Source organism: Rana temporaria, chromosome 1 (genome assembly GCF_905171775.1).
Source record: "Rana temporaria chromosome 1, aRanTem1.1, whole genome shotgun sequence".
Classification (NCBI taxonomy): Eukaryota; Metazoa; Chordata; class Amphibia; order Anura; family Ranidae; genus Rana; species Rana temporaria.
In genome coordinates, this window is record NC_053489.1 from 453,553,958 (window position 1) to 453,578,780 (window position 24,823).

The following is a 24,823-nucleotide window of genomic DNA, read 5'->3' on the forward strand; positions in this document are numbered from 1 at the left end:
AGTGAACATGAATGGCGTCCAGCGCCATTCACGAATCACTTACGCAAACTACGTAAAATTCAAATTTCGCGACGCGGGAACGACGTGTATACGTAACATTGGCTGCCCCTGCTAATAGCAGGGGCAGCCTTACGCAAAAACCGCCGTACGGAAACGACGAAAATTGCGTACGCAGGGCTCGCACAATGTTGTGAATCGGTGTTGGCATGCAATTTGCATACTATACGCTGAGCACAACGGGAACGCCACCTAGCGGCCATCGCAAGAATGCAGTCTAAGATATGCGGGCATAAGAGCCTTATGCCACGCATATCTTAGGCTGCAGTCGGCGTAACGAGGTTCCTGAATCAGGAGCATTCGTTACGCCGGGGCAAGTAAGCAATTGCGCTGTGTAACTATGGTTACACAGGCGCAATTTGCTTCTTGAATCCAGCCCAATGTGCTTATGGGAGTAACAAGTGCTAACTGACAAGTGTTAAAGGTCTTGCCTTATACATCTGAAGACCAAAGATCAATATCATTTCACAATTTACCAGAAAAGATGAATAGAACATAATTAGACTATTTTGATAAGGCAATGCAAAGTGCAGAGAAGTTATATAAAGGACACTAACCCACAAAAACACAAGATTTCATTTTACTGTAGTTCTAATAAAAAAATTTTTTTTTTTTTTGATTGGCTATAATGAATTAAATTAGACACACTCATCGCTCATATCGTATTAGTCTCTTGGAAATACCACTACAGCAAAACCTTGGTTTGAGAGCGTTTTGCAAGACTAGCAAAATGTTCTAATAAATGTTGCCTTGATATACAAGCGATGTCTTGATATAAGAGTAGCGTCATGTCACAACCAAGTATAAAAAAAGAAGAGAGGAGCCTCTAAGTGTACAATATGGTTACATTTAATGAAGGTACAACATTTAGCAACGTATTGCTACACTTAGAGGTTCCTCTCTTCTCTTTTATACCCTGTAAAAAATGCTTTGATATACAAGTGCTTTGGATTACAAGCATGTTTCTGGAACGAATTATGTTCACAAACCAAGGTTTTACTGTATTAACTGCATCAGTAATGTCATTACACTAATTGGACATAAACATTAGCAAATTAAATAGTCCATAATGGCAAACCACAGAGCTGAATTAAGTAAAATGTGCTTGTTATTTCACCTTAATGGTAAAACAATATCATCGTAACGGTGCTGGTTCATGTCTACCGCACAGCATATTCTGGCTCGTCTTTGCTCTGCTCCTTTCAAAATGTCTCCAATTCACAATCTGAGCAATCCGTAACCATTTTGCATAGTTTCTTTTTTGTATATGAAAAACCTTCTTGAATTAGGTTCTGATAAGATTTGCCGTTTCCTCTTCTGTCCCCTAAGCAAACAAAGGCAGATATGTTAAAACAAATCCATTACATTACAGCAATTTGGGGATATATGGTGATCAAATGTGTGTGTGTTAGAAAATGTTTATAATCAGATGTTATCTTTACAGAAACGATAGATAGGGAGAATGACATTATAAAGAATTTAAAAAGAGACCCCCCCCCAAATAATTTAGCTGCTGCCTTTTAATATAAGGACGCTTATCTGTCCAGGGATCCAGCAATGTCCTCACCCGAGCCAATTCTTCAATCGGCTTTGGGTGCAGATGCTAGCATTTTAGGCAAGAAAACCTGGCCGTGAAGGCTTCCAGCTTCACATCCGATCTCCTACTTCGCATGCTCAAGCCCCGCTGCACTTTGTGAATGGGGGTGGGGGTGCGCATAAGCAGAACTTCCCCTATTGGGGAAAGTTCCGCTTTAAAGCTGAACTCCAGTAGAAGCAAGCATCGTATAAATACAAAAGGCATGTGTATTACTTTAATCCTGGTGTGGTTCATGTATTTCTTCCAGATATGTGCACTAATACAATGTGAAACTTTACCTCTGTGCAGGAGCTTTCAACTGTATTAAAAGGAGTACTGCCAAAGCTATTTTTTGTTCATACTGCTCATGTGGGTCACAGACGTGCACTTATTTCTGCAATCCTGTGACCCAGATTTAACAACAGCTCACTGTTGGCTGACGTCACAGAGCCATACTGACCACGTTTTCAGGATTTATCCAGATGCCTGACCGGCATCTAGCTCAGCCTCTCAGCACGCCACTGAGAGCGTGATCCAGCCACTTCCATTCTCTCCACAGTCCGGTGATCTCTGCTCAGTGATGAACAAGAATTAGAGCTGGTGGGGGACAGCTACAGCATCGGACCAATGTTGCAGCCATATAGGTGAGGATGTAGGTTTTTTATTTTTTTTATCCCTGCACTTCTCAAGGAGAGAGCAGCTGTAACTTTAAAGAGAAGGATAACTAGTCTTGTATCCACCCTCCTGGAGTTGGTTGACCTGATGTGCCCCTCCCACATCGCAAACAAAGTGCATTAACGTTTTGGTTATTAAAGTGTTACTAAACCCACAACAGTAAAATCAGTCTGTATATGCAGTAAAACATGTGGTTATATTCACTGTGGAACCTAAGGGGTTAATCCCCTGATTTGTGTATAAAGGCTGTGTGATCCTGTCTCTGATCCTCCTCTTCCTCCACTGTTCCCTAATTATTTCCTGATAATACAGAGCCCAGGCACATGCTCAGTTTGGTGTGTATTGCTAGAGAGTTTTCTTTTTTTTTTTTTTTTCTTGGGAGAGTTCATGTGATCAGCACAGGGCCAATGAGCACTGCCCACTGACAGAGGGCCAGAGGAAAATGAAAACTCCTCCTACAAGCTTTACTAGGAACTGATACAAGACTGCTATATACTGCTGATGAGAAAAGGTATTTAGCAGTTTATTTTTAATAAAACAATTGCATTTCCATGTTCTGTGTACTGTGGGAGACCAGATATAGTGAATGCAGGGTCCTGGGTTTAGTAACACTATTTTTCACAACCTTGTTTTTGACAATTGTTTTGACATGTTTTAAATAAAACAACTGCAACGGGAAAATTTCAATCAGCATTATGTAGAAAAGTGATATGACAAACTGGGCATTTATAATGCAATAAGCCAAGCCAGGATGGCAAATCAATCAATCAATTTTTTTTGTAGTGGCTCAGGCTTTAGATTTTCATTGATTTCCTATCTGGTAAATCTGTTATCACTGTTACAGTAACTTGACAGGCACTTTTCCCTCCTTCCTGCCCAGGACAATTTTTAGCTTTCAGCGCTGTAGCATTTTGAAAGACAATTGCGCGGTCATGCAACACTGTACCCAAACTACTGACAGGCGTTACTGAGTGGCACTTTGATAGGGCACTGACAGGTATTACTGATGGGGCGCTGATTGGCATTTTTTTGGGCACTGATATCCATTATGGGGACAGGCTGGCAGGTGTTGCTCACAGATTGGCAGCTGATGGGCACCTTTTGATGGGGGCTGTGCCGATTATCAGCACAGACCCCCCCCCCGATTGTCTCCCGAGGAGATACGTTTACCGGCACTTCCTGGTTCACGCAATGATCAGCTGCGATTGGTCACAGCTGATCACGTAGTAAAAAGCCTCTGTCAGAGGCTCCATACCACGATCGGAGTTGCGGTGTGTGTCAGGCTGACACACAGCACCTCCGATCGCTGCGCTGCGGCACTGTTATCCCGATCATGCAATATGATGTCCGATCAGGGATAACACAACCACTTTGCCGCCGTCATTCTGCTATATGGCGGGTGGCAAGTGGTTAAAGTGTTTGTTACCCCAACATTTTATATTCCTGTTATGTGCCTGCTGTACCATGTACTTGTATTGTGTCCTCTTTATATTGCTTCCCTTGTGTGAAATCCCTGGTGTTTGTCAGTCCCTCTGCTTTCCTATTAAAAACTGACCACACTAGGCAGAAGAGCACATCTATGGTCAGTCCAATGAGGAGACTCGTCCTGACCCGCCCCTCCTGCACAGCCTTTTACTGGGAAGCTCAGTGTTCTGTTGCTTCCCCTCCCCCAGCCCTTATGCAGCGAAGAACAGAGGAAACAGAGAGAAGGTTATCACTTTTTTTTTTTTATATATCTAAACACAAATGTTTTGGCTTTCATTTCTATTTTAAACTGAATAGGTATGTTGTACAAGGTGATCTTTACCATTTTTAATTCCATAACATTTGTATTAAAAAATGGGTAATAAAATGGAATTCATAAGAATGAAATGTAAAAATACACAGTATACTTCCCACTTTACATACCTGTTCCCTTGTTCTATGTGGACGGCATACCAGAATAACGAATATTATACCAAAAAAAATGCCTAGACCCATAATGATGAAGGGAACATTGGCTACCACTCTGGCCTTCCACAGTATGGTCTTCAGTTTTGCAGAAGAGTCGTCATCAATGATAACCGCCTGTAACAGAATTACACACAGATGTAATTACAGCAAAAATAAATTAAAATGTAATTTTTGAAGGCCAACACCGAATTGCAAAAGACGGGAACTATAGAAATATATGTACACCAATGGGGGTTCATGTAAAGGAGTAAAAAAAAAAATTGTGCAAATCTACATGGCCTTTGATATTATTAGTGAACAGCCTGTTGGAAAAAGCTTCTTTGTTACAGCTACATGGGAGATTTTCAATCATACTACCAAATTGAATAGCATGTAATTTATAAGAGTAGCATAACTTGTTACTTTTTCCATCTAGCTAATAAGCAATTATTGGTGAAAAACATAATTTGAACACACAGTGCATCAATTGTGTGTGCCACTATAGAATACACGTGAAGCTTACACCATTGGCTGCAATCTGTTCCATTAATGATGGCTGCTGGTGGCAACTACCGTATTTATCGGCGTATAACGTGCGCCGGCGTATAACGCGTGCCCCAATTTCAGAGGGAAGTTTCAGGAATTTTTTTTTAATTTTGTGGTCAGTGTCCATCTGCAGCCTCAATGCAGCCTATGTGCCCCATCTCCAGCCTAAATGCAGCCTATGTGCCCCATCTCCAGCCTAAATGCAGCCTATGTGCCCCATCTCCAGCCTAAATGCAGCCTATGTGCCCCATCTCCAGCTTAAATGCAGCCTATGTGCCCCATCTCCAGCCTAAATGCAGCCTATGTGCCCCATCTCCAGCCTAAATGCAGCCTATGTGCCCCATCTCCAGCTTAAATGCCTCTCCATTCCTGTCACACAATTCAGCTCCCCTGTGTCATCCAGTGGCGACTGCAGGGGAAAGGAGGGAGAGGCGACAACAGGCCATAGGAGCCTATGGGTTATGTGACTGCTCAGGCATTGTCGGCCATTGTCGAGTACTCTCGACATCCTATGCCCTAGTACGGAACTTCCTTCATATGTATGTAAATGAGAACCTTGATGTGATAATTGGGGTATCAAAAAACTGCGCCCGACTGATAACCCACTACTGCGCCAGATGGAAAGAAGTTGAAGCGCCTAGCTGCTGCTTAAATAAATAGTATGTGAAATAAGGGAATATATTTTGTACATAAAGTGTCAATATAAAACCACAGCGCTATGAGAATAAATTAATATTCAAATCTAAATATGCAAACACAAGTGTACAATGTGATATCACAATGTTAAGTAAATAACTTATAAACTTGTAAACATGCAAAGTAAGTGAAAAAAAGTGAGAAAAAGTTCGTGACGCTACAGAATACGTAACGTATTCAAAAAAGAAGAAAATTCATGTGACTTCAAGAGTAGTTGATCCACTTTCCAGGACTTCCACCACACCTCAGTGTTCAGTGCTCCAATCCCCCTCACAGTGGACACTCACCACAATCATATGCCTCCCACTCTCGTGTTTGGCTAACGAGCTTGTAATAAGAGTATCTCCAGGGTATCACCAATATACATCCAAATGTTAATTCCGAGAAGTTTCCAAAGTGATAATGCAAAACAAGAGAAAAAATGCACAATAGTGTAAAAACGTAAGACCAGTTTATTAAAACACTCAAATGAACCTTCAAAAGTTGCACTCACAAATCAGAATCACAAAAACAGCTTTGTGTGATAGCAGATCACTGCACACTTCAAACTCCTTAACTGTAGATAATAGTGGTCACGGCGGACCCTCGATTAACCGAATGATCTCACCGCAATCCTTGGCACAGCACACCACCTCAAATGATAACTCCTTCACTCGATAACACAAAAACAGCTGAAAGATGGCTGCAAACACTCCTAGATGTAACTTGGAACTTCTTTTCTCTCTTTCCTTTCAAACATGGATTAGGCCACGCCCCGACATGTTTCGACTTCCTGTCTTATTCATGGGTATGGCCAAATCCCCACTTCCCTCTTTTATATATACCTGGGGTTATATAGCAGCGAATCAGAGCAGAGAGTGACGGAACGCCATCCTCTGCTTGTGTGTATCGCTCTATCTGGCAGCGAATACATCACCGGATCACGTGCAATGGCGCGTCCAATAGGGTGAAAGCATCGCCGTATCTATGGGCGGGAGCTGTGTATGACGTCTCACTCGTCAGTCCAGCAGCACTGAGCGCAGCCAATCATGCTGCGTATCTCTTGTGACACGTTGCCTTGCCGGAAATGACGAGTGAGTGTTGTCTATCGTCAAGGTGCCGCGTTGTCCTAGCAACGGGGGACGCGACCAACTGGTCACATGCACGTCGCAGCCAATAAACAATTGATCGCAGCAAAAACCCAGACGGAAGTGCAATGTACATATGGCACATTGACATATCACACAGCGGTTTACTAATTGTTAAAGAAGGACCATACTAGCAGATCAGTATTAGAATTATTAATTAATTTTTTGTGTGAGTGTAACAGTAATTTTTCAAAAACTGGGGGAATTTGATCATAAATCAGGGGACGGTCTCTCGAGAGTCCCCATGACCACCAATCCCCAGTTATTACACACTAAATAAAAAATATAAAATACAATCAATATTTAAAATCAAATATAAAATTAGCACTATAACTTCGATCTGATATACAAATACTACTACTAGCATTATCTTTAATGAACTAATCTAGACTAAATCAATTCATCAAACACAATGTATACATATACTCACTATTATAAGAGTATTGGGCATCATGCATATGCATAAGTACACAAACTAACTGCATACAAATTAAAAATACTACTTAATTTGATCAAGGAATGAATGGTTAATGGTGACTATTGATCACAAATGATCCAATAATTTATGGGTGGAACATTTCTGACATCACAATAGTAAGACCAATTAAATAAACATTTGAATAAACGTACAAAATGTATGAAAATATAAACTAGATGTCTGACCACATACTGACAATTGCAGAGACAAGGGTTTAACTGGTATCACCCATGCTACTTAGCTGATAGTCCTGCATACCAGTAATCTGGTACAGTCCAGATACGAACTATACGACACATTGTATATTGAGGTCAGTGTTCACCTATAGCATATATCAATAACACAGTTATACAATAAGAACAAAAAAGGAAAAGAAAAAATTGGAGAAATTAAATCTGTCAAGAGTTGTTAATAAAACAATTGAGGTCAACCTCTATGTTTAAACCCCTAGGCTGAAGACATCTAAGCAGGTATATCCACTGGGTTTCGCGTTGTGAGAGGTCCCTAATCCTATTTGAACCCCTCCACCCGAAATATACCACATCAATACCACAGAATTGAATCAGAGATGGATCCTGCTTGTGTCTTCTCTTAAAATGCATTGAGACGCTATGATATTCAAAGCCCTTTTTAATGTTCGCCAAGTGTTCCGCGATTCGCACCCTAAGCAATCTCTTTGTCCTCCCCACATAAAGTAGACCACATGGACACCATAATAGATACACCACGTAAGAGGAGTTACATGTGCTAAATTCTTTGATCTCAAACGGACTACCATCGCTTCCTCTTACTTGACATATCCCCCTGTTGTGTATTTTGACTGTTCGACAACATATACATCTTTCACAGGGAAAAAAACCTTTCAAGTCAATTTTAATGGAGGGAGTTGGGGGGTCCAGAATTTTCCGGACAACTTTATCTCCGAAATTTGGTGCCTTTCGGTAGATAAACCGAGGATGATCCGGTATTATAGTACCCAAATGTGTGTCTCTGGCTAGGATGTGCCAATGTTTACGAAAAATCGTTTCAACATCCTTGTATTGGGAATGAAAGCCTGTTAAAAAACCCCATTGATGCTGGCTGTTAGACTCAACAGATGCCCTCTTCCTCAAACATTGTTCCCTCGGTACTTCTGCTACATCTCTTATGATGTTATTCAATTTCGCTTCATTGTACCCCTTCTGTACAAATCTCTGTTTCAACATAGTTGCTTGTTCTAAATAGTCTGATTCCTCAGTACAGTTTCTCCTTACTCTTAGGAACTGTCCTTTCGGGATATTGCTTATCCACGCCGGATGATGTCCACTCCGGATCGACAAGTAGCTGTTACGATCGGTTGTTTTGAAATGTACTTTCGTCTTCAATTTCCCATTTAGATGTTCAATGTTGACATCAAGAAAATCTACTGAATTCATACTAATATTATATTCAAGCTTGATGTTGTTCTTGTTGTTGTTGAGATCTGTCAGGAACAATCTGAGATCCACCTCCGATCCCTCCCAGATTAGTAAGAGATCGTCGATGAATCTGCGATAGAAGATGAGCTGTTGTCTCTGATTGCAGAAGATGTATCTATCCTCCCACTCCGCCATAAACAGGTTGGCGAGGCTGGGGGCAAACTTAGCCCCCATAGCCACGCCAACCTGTTGCGAGAAGAAAAAGCCATTGAACCAAAAATAGTTGTGCGCCATGCAGAACTCCAGAGCTTGGCCCAAAAATTTCTTTTGGACATGAGGGATGTCATCCCTCCTACTCAGTGCCCAGTTTAATGCCAGCGCAGCGTCCTCATGCTGGATTATAGTATAGAGGGACGCTACGTCCGCTGTTACCAATATGATGTTGGACCCAGGGTTGATATTTAATAACTCTAAAGATGTTAATAAATCCGTGGTATCTTTCAGGAACGCCCTAGTATTACGAACACTCGGCTGGAGAAACTTATCTAAGTACTCTCCCAACCTAGCAGTCACAGATCCAATCCCATTTACAATGGGTCGGGCTGGTGGGACTGTTGGGTGTTTATGAATCTTAGGTAACGTGTATATCACTGGAGTCCTGCATACAGAGGGGGCTAAATAAGCCTTTTCTTTGGCATTAAGAGCCTGCGTGCGGAATCCCCAACAAACTAGAGCATCCAATTGCGATTTGTAGTCCTCAGTAGGGTCTGAACCCAATCTTCTGTAGGTCACAGGGTCGCTTAACAGTGTAGTCAATTGATTCAGATAAAACTCTTTATCCATAACGACCACTCCGCCTCCCTTATCTGCAGGGCGGATGATAATCTCCTTGTTGCTTTCAAGGCTTTTTATTCCTTCTTTTATAAATTCAGGGTTCACCTTCTTCTTTTGCGGTAGTTCATCAATATCCTTCAACACCAAATGCTTGAAGACCTCGATGTAATGATTATTCGGGTTCTGGGGATTAAATAGGGATCTATTTTTTAGGCCGCTATCTATATGTGCTGGGGCGGCAGTACTCTTAAAAGATGATTCTGCCGGATGACTCAAGAAGTATTTTTTCATATTAAGAGTCCTTATAAATTTATGAGTGTCAATGTACAAATTGAACTTGTTCATGACTCTCCTTGGTGCACATTTTAGACCAGTATTAAGTATGTTCAATTCTTTCAAATTCAACTCTACTTTGCTTAAATTAAAGATCCCTGTACTTAGGTTTTCCTCGGTCTTTTCTTTGGATTGCTTTCTCCGTCCGGCCCTACAGCCCCTTCTTCTCTTTGGGGGTAGTCTCCATTCTTGGGGTGAGGATATGGATGACCATTCCTGTCCCCCCCCTTGTTGTGACCATTGTGAGGGGGTCTCTTCGGGGTTGCTCCTCTCCCCCTCCCCCTCTGCCCTAAAAAAGGCTGCGGTGGATGATGATAATAATTGGGTGCTGGGTGTGCATACCATTGTTGATATTCTTGTTGAGGATAATACTGACAATGGTTCTGTTCACCCTGTGTGTAATAAGGGCGAGGTGATTGATGACCATGACCATATTGATAATCATCTCTCTCTCGTCTAGGTGCTGCAGGTGATTCGAATTGTGGGCCATACTGTCCACTCCCAGAAGCCTGTGAGTCAGAATTCCGTCTCTGATTAGGCAGTAGATGTTCATTTTTCCTCAGTATGGCTTTACTGGTAGTATGTTTAATCGATTCCTTTTTCTGGCTAACGGTATTTAGTTTTTGTGTAGGCTTCACTTCCTCATTACCGTTTTCAGCTCTGGCAGCAATTTGCCAAGCATAAATCTTGTCATTTTTAAAATCCTCGGAGTCTCGGTTATATTTCTTAACCTTTCTCTTCTGTGTCTCCCTATCAGTCTTCTCCAATTTTTTCTTCATGTTCGTATTGAATTCTTTAATCATAGCAGAGTCATTAATTGGTGCTAATTTATCTTGTATGATTTTAATTTTTTCATTGATCAAACTTAATTTTATCTGTTTCCTTTTCAGGACCAGCACCTGTAATTCCATCCCCACTTTGTTAAAGAATTTCTTCCATTCATCCATATATTTAGTCTCATAGAGACCATCCTGGGGAGTCACCTCCCACCTTAAACTCCTAAAAATAAGTCCCTCCTTATTATAGTGCTCGAATGTAAACACATCCCACCAGGCTTTAATTTGTTTTTCTAATAAAATTTCCAGGGTATATATAAAAGAGGGAAGTGGGGATTTGGCCATACCCATGAATAAGACAGGAAGTCGAAACATGTCGGGGCGTGGCCTAATCCATGTTTGAAAGGAAAGAGAGAAAAGAAGTTCCAAGTTACATCTAGGAGTGTTTGCAGCCATCTTTCAGCTGTTTTTGTGTTATCGAGTGAAGGAGTTATCATTTGAGGTGGTGTGCTGTGCCAAGGATTGCGGTGAGATCATTCGGTTAATCGAGGGTCCGCCGTGACCACTATTATCTACAGTTAAGGAGTTTGAAGTGTGCAGTGATCTGCTATCACACAAAGCTGTTTTTGTGATTCTGATTTGTGAGTGCAACTTTTGAAGGTTCATTTGAGTGTTTTAATAAACTGGTCTTACGTTTTTACACTATTGTGCATTTTTTCTCTTGTTTTGCATTATCACTTTGGAAACTTCTCGGAATTAACATTTGGATGTATATTGGTGATACCCTGGAGATACTCTTATTACAAGCTCGTTAGCCAAACACGAGAGTGGGAGGCATATGATTGTGGTGAGTGTCCACTGTGAGGGGGATTGGAGCACTGAACACTGAGGTGTGGTGGAAGTCCTGGAAAGTGGATCAACTACTCTTGAAGTCACATGAATTTTCTTCTTTTTTGAATACGTTACGTATTCTGTAGCGTCACGAACTTTTTCTCACTTTTTTTCACTTACTTTGCATGTTTACAAGTTTATAAGTTATTTACTTAACATTGTGATATCACATTGTACACTTGTGTTTGCATATTTAGATTTGAATATTAATTTATTCTCATAGCGCTGTGGTTTTATATTGACACTTTATGTACAAAATATATTCCCTTATTTCACATACTATTTATTTAAGCAGCAGCTAGGCGCTTCAACTTCTTTCCATCTGGCGCAGTAGTGGGTTATCAGTCGGGCGCAGTTTTTTGATACCCCAATTATCACATTTCTATACTTTTTAACTATTAGCAGCCATGGAATCTATCAATTTTTTGATGAATAGGCAATTGAGTGCTGACACGATCTTCTCCACCAGTCAGGAAATGACAGACTGTGAGGAGGATTATCCAGGGATTTTAAAAACCCTGGAAATTTTATTAGAAAAACAAATTAAAGCCTGGTGGGATGTGTTTACATTCGAGCACTATAATAAGGAGGGACTTATTTTTAGGAGTTTAAGGTGGGAGGTGACTCCCCAGGATGGTCTCTATGAGACTAAATATATGGATGAATGGAAGAAATTCTTTAACAAAGTGGGGATGGAATTACAGGTGCTGGTCCTGAAAAGGAAACAGATAAAATTAAGTTTGATCAATGAAAAAATTAAAATCATACAAGATAAATTAGCACCAATTAATGACTCTGCTATGATTAAAGAATTCAATACGAACATGAAGAAAAAATTGGAGAAGACTGATAGGGAGACACAGAAGAGAAAGGTTAAGAAATATAACCGAGACTCCGAGGATTTTAAAAATGACAAGATTTATGCTTGGCAAATTGCTGCCAGAGCTGAAAACGGTAATGAGGAAGTGAAGCCTACACAAAAACTAAATACCGTTAGCCAGAAAAAGGAATCGATTAAACATACTACCAGTAAAGCCATACTGAGGAAAAATGAACATCTACTGCCTAATCAGAGACGGAATTCTGACTCACAGGCTTCTGGGAGTGGACAGTATGGCCCACAATTCGAATCACCTGCAGCACCTAGACGAGAGAGAGATGATTATCAATATGGTCATGGTCATCAATCACCTCGCCCTTATTACACACAGGGTGAACAGAACCATTGTCAGTATTATCCTCAACAAGAATATCAACAATGGTATGCACACCCAGCACCCAATTATTATCATCATCCACCGCAGCCTTTTTTAGGGCAGAGGGGGAGGGGGAGAGGAGCAACCCCGAAGAGACCCCCTCACAATGGTCACAACAAGGGGGGGGACAGGAATGGTCATCCATATCCTCACCCCAAGAATGGAGACTACCCCCAAAGAGAAGAAGGGGCTGTAGGGCCGGACGGAGAAAGCAATCCAAAGAAAAGACCGAGGAAAACCTAAGTACAGGGATCTTTAATTTAAGCAAAGTAGAGTTGAATTTGAAAGAATTGAACATACTTAATACTGGTCTAAAATGTGCACCAAGGAGAGTCATGAACAAGTTCAATTTGTACATTGACACTCATAAATTTATAAGGACTCTTAATATGAAAAAATACTTCTTGAGTCATCCGGCAGAATCATCTTTTAAGAGTACTGCCGCCCCAGCACATATAGATAGCGGCCTAAAAAATAGATCCCTATTTAATCCCCAGAACCCGAATAATCATTACATCGAGGTCTTCAAGCATTTGGTGTTGAAGGATATTGATGAACTACCGCAAAAGAAGAAGGTGAACCCTGAATTTATAAAAGAAGGAATAAAAAGCCTTGAAAGCAACAAGGAGATTATCATCCGCCCTGCAGATAAGGGAGGCGGAGTGGTCGTTATGGATAAAGAGTTTTATCTGAATCAATTGACTACACTGTTAAGCGACCCTGTGACCTACAGAAGATTGGGTTCAGACCCTACTGAGGACTACAAATCGCAATTGGATGCTCTAGTTTGTTGGGGATTCCGCACGCAGGCTCTTAATGCCAAAGAAAAGGCTTATTTAGCCCCCTCTGTATGCAGGACTCCAGTGATATACACGTTACCTAAGATTCATAAACACCCAACAGTCCCACCAGCCCGACCCATTGTAAATGGGATTGGATCTGTGACTGCTAGGTTGGGAGAGTACTTAGATAAGTTTCTCCAGCCGAGTGTTCGTAATACTAGGGCGTTCCTGAAAGATACCACGGATTTATTAACATCTTTAGAGTTATTAAATATCAACCCTGGGTCCAACATCATATTGGTAACAGCGGACGTAGCGTCCCTCTATACTATAATCCAGCATGAGGACGCTGCGCTGGCATTAAACTGGGCACTGAGTAGGAGGGATGACATCCCTCATGTCCAAAAGAAATTTTTGGGCCAAGCTCTGGAGTTCTGCATGGCGCACAACTATTTTTGGTTCAATGGCTTTTTCTTCTCGCAACAGGTTGGCGTGGCTATGGGGGCTAAGTTTGCCCCCAGCCTCGCCAACCTGTTTATGGCGGAGTGGGAGGATAGATACATCTTCTGCAATCAGAGACAACAGCTCATCTTCTATCGCAGATTCATCGACGATCTCTTACTAATCTGGGAGGGATCGGAGGTGGATCTCAGATTGTTCCTGACAGATCTCAACAACAACAAGAACAACATCAAGCTTGAATATAATATTAGTATGAATTCAGTAGATTTTCTTGATGTCAACATTGAACATCTAAATGGGAAATTGAAGACGAAAGTACATTTCAAAACAACCGATCGTAACAGCTACTTGTCGATCCGGAGTGGACATCATCCGGCGTGGATAAGCAATATCCCGAAAGGACAGTTCCTAAGAGTAAGGAGAAACTGTACTGAGGAATCAGACTATTTAGAACAAGCAACTATGTTGAAACAGAGATTTGTACAGAAGGGGTACAATGAAGCGAAATTGAATAACATCATAAGAGATGTAGCAGAAGTACCGAGGGAACAATGTTTGAGGAAGAGGGCATCTGTTGAGTCTAACAGCCAGCATCAATGGGGTTTTTTAACAGGCTTTCATTCCCAATACAAGGATGTTGAAACGATTTTTCGTAAACATTGGCACATCCTAGCCAGAGACACACATTTGGGTACTATAATACCGGATCATCCTCGGTTTATCTACCGAAAGGCACCAAATTTCGGAGATAAAGTTGTCCGGAAAATTCTGGACCCCCCAACTCCCTCCATTAAAATTGACTTGAAAGGTTTTTTTCCCTGTGGAAGATGTATATGTTGTCGAACAGTCAAAATACACAACAGGGGGATATGTCAAGTAAGAGGAAGCGATGGTAGTCCGTTTGAGATCAAAGAATTTAGCACATGTAACTCCTCTTACGTGGTGTATCTATTATGGTGTCCATGTGGTCTACTTTATGTGGGGAGGACAAAGAGATTGCTTAGGGTGCGAATCGCGGAACACTTGGCGAACATTAAAAAGGGCTTTGAATATCATAGCGTCTCAATGCATTTTAAGAGAAGACACAAGCAGGATCCATCTCTGATTCAATTCTGTGGTATTGATGTGGTATATTTCGGGTGGAGGGGTTCAAATAGGATTAGGGACCTCTCACAACGCGAAACCCAGTGGATATACCTGCTTAGATGTCTTCAGCCTAGGGGTTTAAACATAGAGGTTGACCTCAATTGTTTTATTAACAACTCTTGACAGATTTAATTTCTCCAATTTTTTCTTTTCCTTTTTTGTTCTTATTGTATAACTGTGTTATTGATATATGCTATAGGTGAACACTGACCTCAATATACAATGTGTCGTATAGTTCGTATCTGGACTGTACCAGATTACTGGTATGCAGGACTATCAGCTAAGTAGCATGGGTGATACCAGTTAAACCCTTGTCTCTGCAATTGTCAGTATGTGGTCAGACATCTAGTTTATATTTTCATACATTTTGTACGTTTATTCAAATGTTTATTTAATTGGTCTTACTATTGTGATGTCAGAAATGTTCCACCCATAAATTATTGGATCATTTGTGATCAATAGTCACCATTAACCATTCATTCCTTGATCAAATTAAGTAGTATTTTTAATTTGTATGCAGTTAGTTTGTGTACTTATGCATATGCATGATGCCCAATACTCTTATAATAGTGAGTATATGTATACATTGTGTTTGATGAATTGATTTAGTCTAGATTAGTTCATTAAAGATAATGCTAGTAGTAGTATTTGTATATCAGATCGAAGTTATAGTGCTAATTTTATATTTGATTTTAAATATTGATTGTATTTTATATTTTTTATTTAGTGTGTAATAACTGGGGATTGGTGGTCATGGGGACTCTCGAGAGACCGTCCCCTGATTTATGATCAAATTCCCCCAGTTTTTGAAAAATTACTGTTACACTCACACAAAAAATTAATTAATAATTCTAATACTGATCTGCTAGTATGGTCCTTCTTTAACAATTAGTAAACCGCTGTGTGATATGTCAATGTGCCATATGTACATTGCACTTCCGTCTGGGTTTTTGCTGCGATCAATTGTTTATTGGCTGCGACGTGCATGTGACCAGTTGGTCGCGTCCCCCGTTGCTAGGACAACGCGGCACCTTGACGATAGACAACACTCACTCGTCATTTCCGGCAAGGCAACGTGTCACAAGAGATACGCAGCATGATTGGCTGCGCTCAGTGCTGCTGGACTGACGAGTGAGACGTCATACACAGCTCCCGCCCATAGATACGGCGATGCTTTCACCCTATTGGACGCGCCATTGCACGTGATCCGGTGATGTATTCGCTGCCAGATAGAGCGATACACACAAGCAGAGGATGGCGTTCCGTCACTCTCTGCTCTGATTCGCTGCTATATAACCCCAGGTATATATAAAAGAGGGAAGTGGGGATTTGGCCATACCCATGAATAAGACAGGAAGTCGAAACATGTCGGGGCGTGGCCTAATCCATGTTTGAAAGGAAAGAGAGAAAAGAAGTTCCAAGTTACATCTAGGAGTGTTTGCAGCCATCTTTCAGCTGTTTTTGTGTTATCGAGTGAAGGAGTTATCATTTGAGGTGGTGTGCTGTGCCAAGGAGTGCGGTGAGATCATTCGGTTAATCGAGGGTCCGCCGTGACCACTATTATCTACAGTTAAGGAGTTTGAAGTGTGCAGTGATCTGCTATCACACAAAGCTGTTTTTGTGATTCTGATTTGTGAGTGCAACTTTTGAAGGTTCATTTGAGTGTTTTAATAAACTGGTCTTACGTTTTTACACTATTGTGCATTTTTTCTCTTGTTTTGCATTATCACTTTGGAAACTTCTCGGAATTAACATTTGGATGTATATTGGTGATACCCTGGAGATACTCTTATTACAAGCTCGTTAGCCAAACACGAGAGTGGGAGGCATATGATTGTGGTGAGTGTCCACTGTGAGGGGGATTGGAGCACTGAACACTGAGGTGTGGTGGAAGTCCTGGAAAGTGGATCAACTACTCTTGAAGTCACATGAATTTTCTTCTTTTTTGAATACGTTACGTATTCTGTAGCGTCACGAACTTTTTCTCACTTTTTTTCACTTACTTTGCATGTTTACAAGTTTATAAGTTATTTACTTAACATTGTGATATCACATTGTACACTTGTGTTTGCATATTTAGATTTGAATATTAATTTATTCTCATAGCGCTGTGGTTTTATATTGACACTTTATGTACAAAATATATTCCCTTATTTCACAAATGAGAACCTTGTCAAGAAGAATGTACAAAATACAGCAAAGGGAAACACCGAGTCGTCGGGAATCACCGAGCCGTCGTCTCCTGTCCATTCGGCGGCAGTCACATACACAGTCCCGCCTCCGCCATCAGCATTGGACCAGCACCTGTGATTGATAGAACTCTGGTCCAATGCCGATGGCGGAAGCGGGACTGTGTGTGTGACGTTAGAGCTGAGTAAACAGGAGAGACGGCTCGTGAATTCTGGCGGCGCTCGGCAGCGCTCGTCCCCCTCCTTCCACTCCGAGCTCAAGGTACACGATCAGCATATAGCGCGCACCCGTGATTTTCCCCCTATTTTCAGGGGAAAAAAGTGCGCAGTATACGCCGATAAATACGGTAATCATTGTAATTGTAAAGTGAAAATACCTGTTGATCTGTCCAGAATTGCAGTCAGTGTCTAACTTTCTGCAGTGGACCGACAGCTCTGTGCCTGCTACACTGAAATTTCAAGCAGTGTTGTCTGCTAGACTACATCACATTGCTTTCTCCTCCTCTCCACTTTGCCCAACATTTGCTCCCTTTCCGTACCACCTACATGCTTCTCCCCCCTCTTTCCACTTCAGTGCAGCGGAGCAGAATGATGTTAACTCAAACAGGAAGTTAGACGTAGACTACATTTCTGGTAGGGTCAATAGTTATTTTTTAGTACTTGCAGTTTTTTTAAAGTGACATGGGAAACTGTGCATATATTTGGAGAACATACACTTTTAGTTAGTGGTACAGCCTGCTGGAGTTCAGTGTACTACCTGCTGTGCTTGAAACACTGTACTCCCTTCAATGTCTGATATACTGTACTCCAAAGAATTTTGGTCTTGGGAGCCTGGCAGTGATATTAGTAAAGAGGTGTCGCTACCCTGGCATATAGGGTAGGTGTAATCACAGAAAACAATTACACCAAAAAAAAAAAAAAAAAAAAGTGTGTAAACACCCAAGAGCAACCTCCTCATAAGTTTATTATAAACAAATAAAAAATAACAGCATCCCAAAACCCAAGCACACACACACACACACACACACACACACACACCAAGCAACCCCTACCCACAAAAAAAAAACAAAAAAAAAACTCCCTCCCTCTAAAAAAATGCTGCGGTCCTCCTAAAGGGTCTGGGCATGAGTACCCCTAAAAAAAAAAAAAAAAATACCCCTGTCACATTGCACCTTCTGTATTCCAATGAGGATCAGATAAATAACCTAATATTATTACTAATTAATACTATTAACCTGATATACTCTACTTTTACTGTGCTAAATTATCTTTCTTCCTGACGTGGCTTGGTGGATTCGGCCCAGGGACTTTAGCACAGGGCCTACCCATGCACGTAGTGAGTGGAAGATATGGGGGGGGGAAACAAAACACGAGCAGGAGGTGAAGGCAAGATTGTTTCAGTAACTAAAAAAGAAGAATCAACCAGTGCAGATAAACCTAAAGATCAGCAGCTAGAACACTGAAGGTCAAATGATCAAATCCCCAATAACAAAATCTAAAAACAGCAGTGCAGCTCAATAACATATAAAAACAAATATAAAATTAATATAAAATATAAAAATGTAAAATAATGAGGATAAGAAATAAAAAAAAAAAATTTTTCAGAAAAATTGATGAGAAAACACCAGCGAGTGTCCAAAGTGCAGTAGAAATCTTTCAAGTGACTACATGACAACCTCCACCAGTGGTAGCAATGGCAGCTCACCTCAATAGACAGACCCCTGAGTGAATCAGTCAGGTCAACCAGGCAGTTCCCTCTATGGGATAATCAAAAACTAGGCGCTTCTGGATCAGAAAGGTAATTGGCCAATGACTTGCTCGATCAGATGGGGTTTCGTCAATCAACTGTCACAACTGGTGATATTCAAATCCTTCACATTGGCTACTTCCAGATTGCTTCCCAAGAGCTGATTGTTTACAATAGTTTATGCAATTGCCTTTCCAGACTCGTTCCTGATCATGTCCGTCTGTGTCACTCTCTGCTTGTCATTGCTCTTTCCAGGATGAGGATCACACTTTAGACAGCTTACCATTCACTGTCATTGCTGCTTCCCAGTCCGCCGTGCACAGAGATCTGGTTCAAGGGCTCCACCCTTGAGGTGAGCTGCCATTGCTACCACTGGTGGAGGTATTCACTTGAAAGATTTCTACTGCACTTTGGACACTCGCTGGCGTTTGCTCGTCATTTTTTTCTGAAGATTATTTTGATATATATGCACTGTCTTCTTATCCTCATGATTTTATATTTTATATACATTTTATATTTGTTTTATATGTAATTGCGCTGCACTGCTGTTTTTAGACGATTGTTTCAGTGGATGTGTGCTCGGCTCTGTTACTCTGGAGGGCACACTGCTCAGTTCAGTTTCAGGTTGGGAGTGAGCCACAATCCATCAGGCGAAGAACAGTTTAGGGCTGCCTCAAAGAGAAGTGGTTAAAGTCCTGGATGGGGAGCTGACAGAGGACACATTATCCCCCTGCTGGCAGACACCTATCCACCTCAATTCCTCACCCTCACATCGACCGGCGTTCCCAACTAGCCACCTCAACCCCTCTAGTTGGTTTACCAACACAACCCCCCTCAGCTGACAAATATTCCTCACTGGCCACCTCACCCTCAAGCCACCTTATTCCATGTATTGATATCCCTATCAAGATACATCATCCCCTGCTGATAGACATTTCTCTCTGCCTGCTTCATAATTAAGTTGGGGCGTATTGGTTATCATTATCAATGTTGGCAGAAATAACACCAAAAAAAAAGGGATATTTTTTTTTAAATATCTTACCTCACTTAGGTGCATCACTGGAAAGTAGAGAGTCTGTATATTTTTTGTGGCACTACTGTAACAATTAAGAAAAAAAAAATCTATTAGTGTGATTCATGCCTATGATATATCAACACACATTAATGGCTAGAGAGAGAGAAGCACCTAGGCTAATGACCAGACAAGAAACAGTAAGTGGACTGTGTAAGGTATTTTTTGGCAGGAAAAAAATGTTTTACTATCCAAAGTTAAAACAACAAGGGCAGAAGATTTAATAGATGGAAAGTTGAAAAAATGACCAAAAGGTCCACTTTAAAGCTGGAGTGTTGGTAGGCGTTATTTTGCATAGTTACATTGATCCAGCTTGGCAATGCAAGTATGCCAATCTCATACTGAGCCGAACCCGGTGTCACCTGCAAGTCACTGTAGTAGTTGCCCATACGACCATGATTGCAGCAGCCTTCTGAGTCCAATACCAAGCTGCTGCAATAACCAACAGGGGGGTCGTTCACTCGCCACTACCGCCATTCAGAAGGTGTTCTTTCATTAGATGAGGTAGAGAGGAAATGTCACGATCTACAAGGCATTTTCTGAATGGTGGCGGTGTCTGTATTTGGGGCCACTAACCTGCTTTGGTACACCTGTCAAGTTTTGTGACTGTGATCATGTCACCGTCTTCAGAAACTTACCTAAATTTAGGATTTTGTCTTATGTAGACGTTCACTTGCATTCTCTTGGCAGCCCTCAGTAATATTCCAGTAAGCTGAAAGATAAGGGGGCACATCATTAGGTACGATGTTAAAAAATACTATCTCTGCAATGCATACATTTCCCCTTAAACATGCTGCACATAGAACTGTTCACACACACGCAAAGCAGCAGTAAAAAGTCGGTTGATCCACATTTTTATCATCTCCCCAATTGTCCTCCTACAAAAAAACATGGTGGTCACTGAGGTCTGTTCACATTGTCCATGATGCTTCACGGTGCAACAAATTAACTCAGCGTGCCATGTTTGGCAGCTGGTGAAGCTTCCCAAAAGCTCCCATTGAAGTGTTTTTGACTGCGCGCCAAACTGTGGCAGGGTCTTGCAATGCAAAATCCCCCTTGGGATCTGAAAAAAGCAAAACAAACAGGCATTCAGGAGCTGGCAGTATCTCCTGAAAACCTGCTGATGGATGGTAAACTTGCCACCAGTGTGACCGCAGCCATAGTGTGCTTCTACCTTCTTCTTTGACGCAACGCAGCGTATATTTGGCTCTAAATTTCAAAGAACGTTGTCAGCGGCTCTTACTCCATTGCTGATGCAATACAAAGAACACAGAGCTATCTTTATCTTTATAACCACTCCATGTACCCAGGCAGAGCACAGAATGTTAGCAGCTCAAAAGATTCTTAAGAGAACCAACAGGTTTTGCACCTTTTGAACAGAAAGCAAGCAAAGCAGAAAGCAAAATACTTTCAATGGTATATTTTTACATGACCAAAATAGATCATATAAAAGAAGTCCATTGTTAGGTTTCACATACACTTTAAAAACGTTGCTTGCTATGTGCATAGTTCATCGTTATCAAAGTTATTAAGCCGACCACATTCATGGATTGAAATTCGGTAGGTTTAGCAGCGACCAATCTATCTATGGGCAGGCATATTGTACTCAAGTTGATTGATGGATCAGCTTGGGTACAACCAGCCTGTTCGACTTTATTACATGTAGTTACTGCAGGTGGCTATGGCCGCTAGCAGTAATTGTTGTGGTCTGCCGGCCAAGAAGGCTCTGCGCTCGCCTGCTGGCAGAACGCAATAGCACTGTAGGAGGCATTCCCCCATCAACACTGACCATATTGATGGGGGAAAGCAAGCAATTTTATTTCCTTCCACCCATGGTAAAAGGGGAAAAAAACTATTTTTCTATGGGCTGCTTTAGCCTTACCAAGCACACATGTCCTCAGAATAGACAATGGGTGTCTCATTACTCAGTGTCAAATCGTCTAGCATGGATATGCTACGAGTAAAGATACACTAAGTGGTAAAATTAGTAACAGCAAGAAGAAAAATGCTTTTGCATGTTGACCAGTAGAAAAAAAAAATTATTAGGCAAATTACTGATTACATTATGAAACTCACTTTTTTGTAGAGTAAGCCATTTGTATAAACCATTTTGTTCCCTGTGTCCCTTGTGATGAGATTCCTTCTCACTTCCTGTTCTCTCTCATAATAGGAATAGGAAAACATCAGGGAGGACAGACCCCCTCCCAATGAGGCACAGACAAAGATTAAACCTAGTATAGATGTTCTAAAAACTTTCTGTACATTTAAAAAAAAAAAAATCTTTGGACTCCTCACCTGGTTGCCACCACACACTCTTGACACCATCTGAACCAAATATGTTTATCTTTGTCCCATCAGACCACAGAACATCGTTCCAGTAATCCATTTTATATAGATATACAGTGATGAAAATAAGTATTTGAACACCCTGCTATTTTGCAAGTTCTCCCACTTGGAAATCATGGAGGGGTCTGAAATTGTTATCGTAGGTGCATGTCCACTGTGAGAGACATAATCAAAAAAAGAAATCCAGAAATCACAATGTATGATTTTTTTAACTATTTATTTGTATGATACAGCTGCAAATAAGTATTTGAACACCTGAGAAAATCAATGTTAATATTTGGTATAGTAGCCTTTGTTTGCAATTACAGAGGTCAAACGTTTCTTGTAGTTTTTCGCCAGCTTTGCACACACTGGAGGAGGGATTTTGGCCCACTCCTCCACACAGATCTTCTCTAGATCAGTCAGGTTTCTGGGCTGTCGCTGAGAAACACGGAGTTTGAGCTCCCTCCAAAGATTCTCTATTGGGTTTAGGTCTGGAGACTGGCTAGGCCACGCCAGAACCTTGATATGCTTCTTACAGAGCCACTCCTTGGTTATCCTGGCTGTGTGCTTCGGGTCATTGTCATGTTGGAAGACCCAGCCTCCACCCATCTTCAAAGCTCTAACTGAGGGAAGGAGGTTGTTGCCCAAAATCTCGCAATACATGGCCCCGGTCATCCTCTCCTTAATACAGTGCAGTCGCCCTGTCCCATGTGCAGAAAAAGACCCCCAAAGCATGATGCTACCACCCCCATGCTTCACAGTAGGGATGGTGTTCTTGGGATGGTACTCATCATTCTTCTTCCTCCAAACACGGTTAGTGGAATTATGACCAAAAAGTTCTATTTTGGTCTCATCTGACCACATGACTTTCTCCCATGACTCCTCTGGATCATCCAAATGGTCATTGGCAAACTTAAGACGGGCCTTGATATGTGCTGGTTTAAGCAGGGGAACCTTCCGTGCCATGCATGATTTCAAACCATGACGTCTTAGTGTATTACCAACAGTAACCTTGGAAACGGTGGTCCCAGCTCTTTTCAGGTCATTGACCAGCTCCTCCCGTGTAGTCCTGGGCTGATTTCTCACCTTTCTTAGGATCATTGAGATCCCACGAGGTGAGATTTTGCATGGAGCCCCAGTCCGAGGGAGATTGACAGTCATGTTTAGCTTCTTCCATTTTCTAATGATTGCTCCAACAGTGGACCTTTTTTCACCAAGCTGCTTGGCAATTTCCCCGTAGCCCTTTCCAGCCTTGTGAAGGTGTACAATTTTGTCTCTAGTGTCTTTGGACAGCTCTTTGGTCTTGGCCATGTTAGTAGTTGGATTCTTACTGATTGTATGGGGTGGACAGGTGTCTTTATGCAGCTAATTACCTCAAACAGGTGCATCTAATTTAGGATAATAAATGGAGTGGAGGTGGACATTTTAAAGGCAGACTAACAGGTCTTTGAGGGTCAGAATTCTAGCTGATAGACAGGTGTTCAAATACTTATTTGCAGCTGTATCATACAAATAAATAGTTAAAAAATCATAAATTGTGATTTCTGGAAAAAAAATTTTTGATTATGTCTCTCACAGTGGACATGCACCTACGATGACAATTTCAGACCCCTCCATGATTTCCAAGTGGGAGAACTTGCAAAATAGTAGGGTGTTCAAATACTTATTTTCCTCACTGTATATATATATATATATATATATATATATATATATATATATATATATATATATATATATATATATATATATATATATATATATATATATATATATACACACACATACATACACATACATACACACACACACACACACACACACACATACATACATACACACACACACACACACACACACACAGTTGTACTCATAAGTTTACATACCCTGGCAGAATTTATGATTTCTTGGTCATTTTTCAGAGAATGAATGATGACAAAAACTTTTCTTTCACTCACGGTTATTGTTTGGCTGAAGCCATTTATTATCAATCAACTGTGTTTACTCTTTTTTTAAAATCACAATGACAACAGAAACGACTGTATTTTCCGGCGTATTAGACGACTTTTTACACCGGAATTATACAGCCAAAATCCGGGGGTCGTCTTATACGCCGGGTATAGCAGCTGTTCGATCGATATCAGCTGCCGGGTGCTCTGTACGGCTGCATGTATTCTGTATATGCGCCGCTTAGCCAATCCGGATGCACTCTGTTGATGACAGAGCATGCTGGAGTAATAACCTCTGCCAATGGCAGAGGTGGTTATCCAATCCGAGCAGGCTTAGCATGCTCTGTCATCAACACAGTGCATCGGGATTGGCTGAGCGGCGCATATACAAACTATATACAGCCGTACAGAGCACCCTGCGGGCTGCGGCTTCTTCATTTAATTACTGGGGGGTCGTCTAAAGTTTACATACCCTGGTGATTTTGGCCTGATAACATGCACACAAGTTAACACAAAGGGGTTTGAATGGCTAATAAAAGGTAACCATCCTCACTTGTAATCTGTTTGACCTTTTATA

General features: G+C 41.2%; 1 protein-coding gene across 3 annotated transcripts in view; it reads right to left on the reverse strand.

The window, feature by feature from the left end:
• Positions 1-987: 987 nt before the first annotated feature.
• SCARB2 (scavenger receptor class B member 2) overlaps positions 988-24,823 on the reverse strand; it is a 109,739-nt gene continuing 85,903 nt past the window's right edge. For 2 of the 3 annotated variants that reach the window (XM_040327839.1, XM_040327828.1), the window contains exons 10-13: positions 20,611-20,684; positions 19,943-19,997; positions 4,217-4,375; positions 988-1,381 (exon numbers count right to left, since the gene is read on the reverse strand). In XM_040327839.1, the coding sequence (XP_040183773.1) occupies positions 1,343-1,381; positions 4,217-4,375; positions 19,943-19,997; positions 20,611-20,684 (327 nt within the window). In that variant the 3' untranslated portion in view covers positions 988-1,342. The remainder of the gene's footprint in view (positions 1,382-4,216; positions 4,376-19,942; positions 19,998-20,610; positions 20,685-24,823) is intronic. The other variant, XM_040327844.1, reaches the window with a different exon arrangement.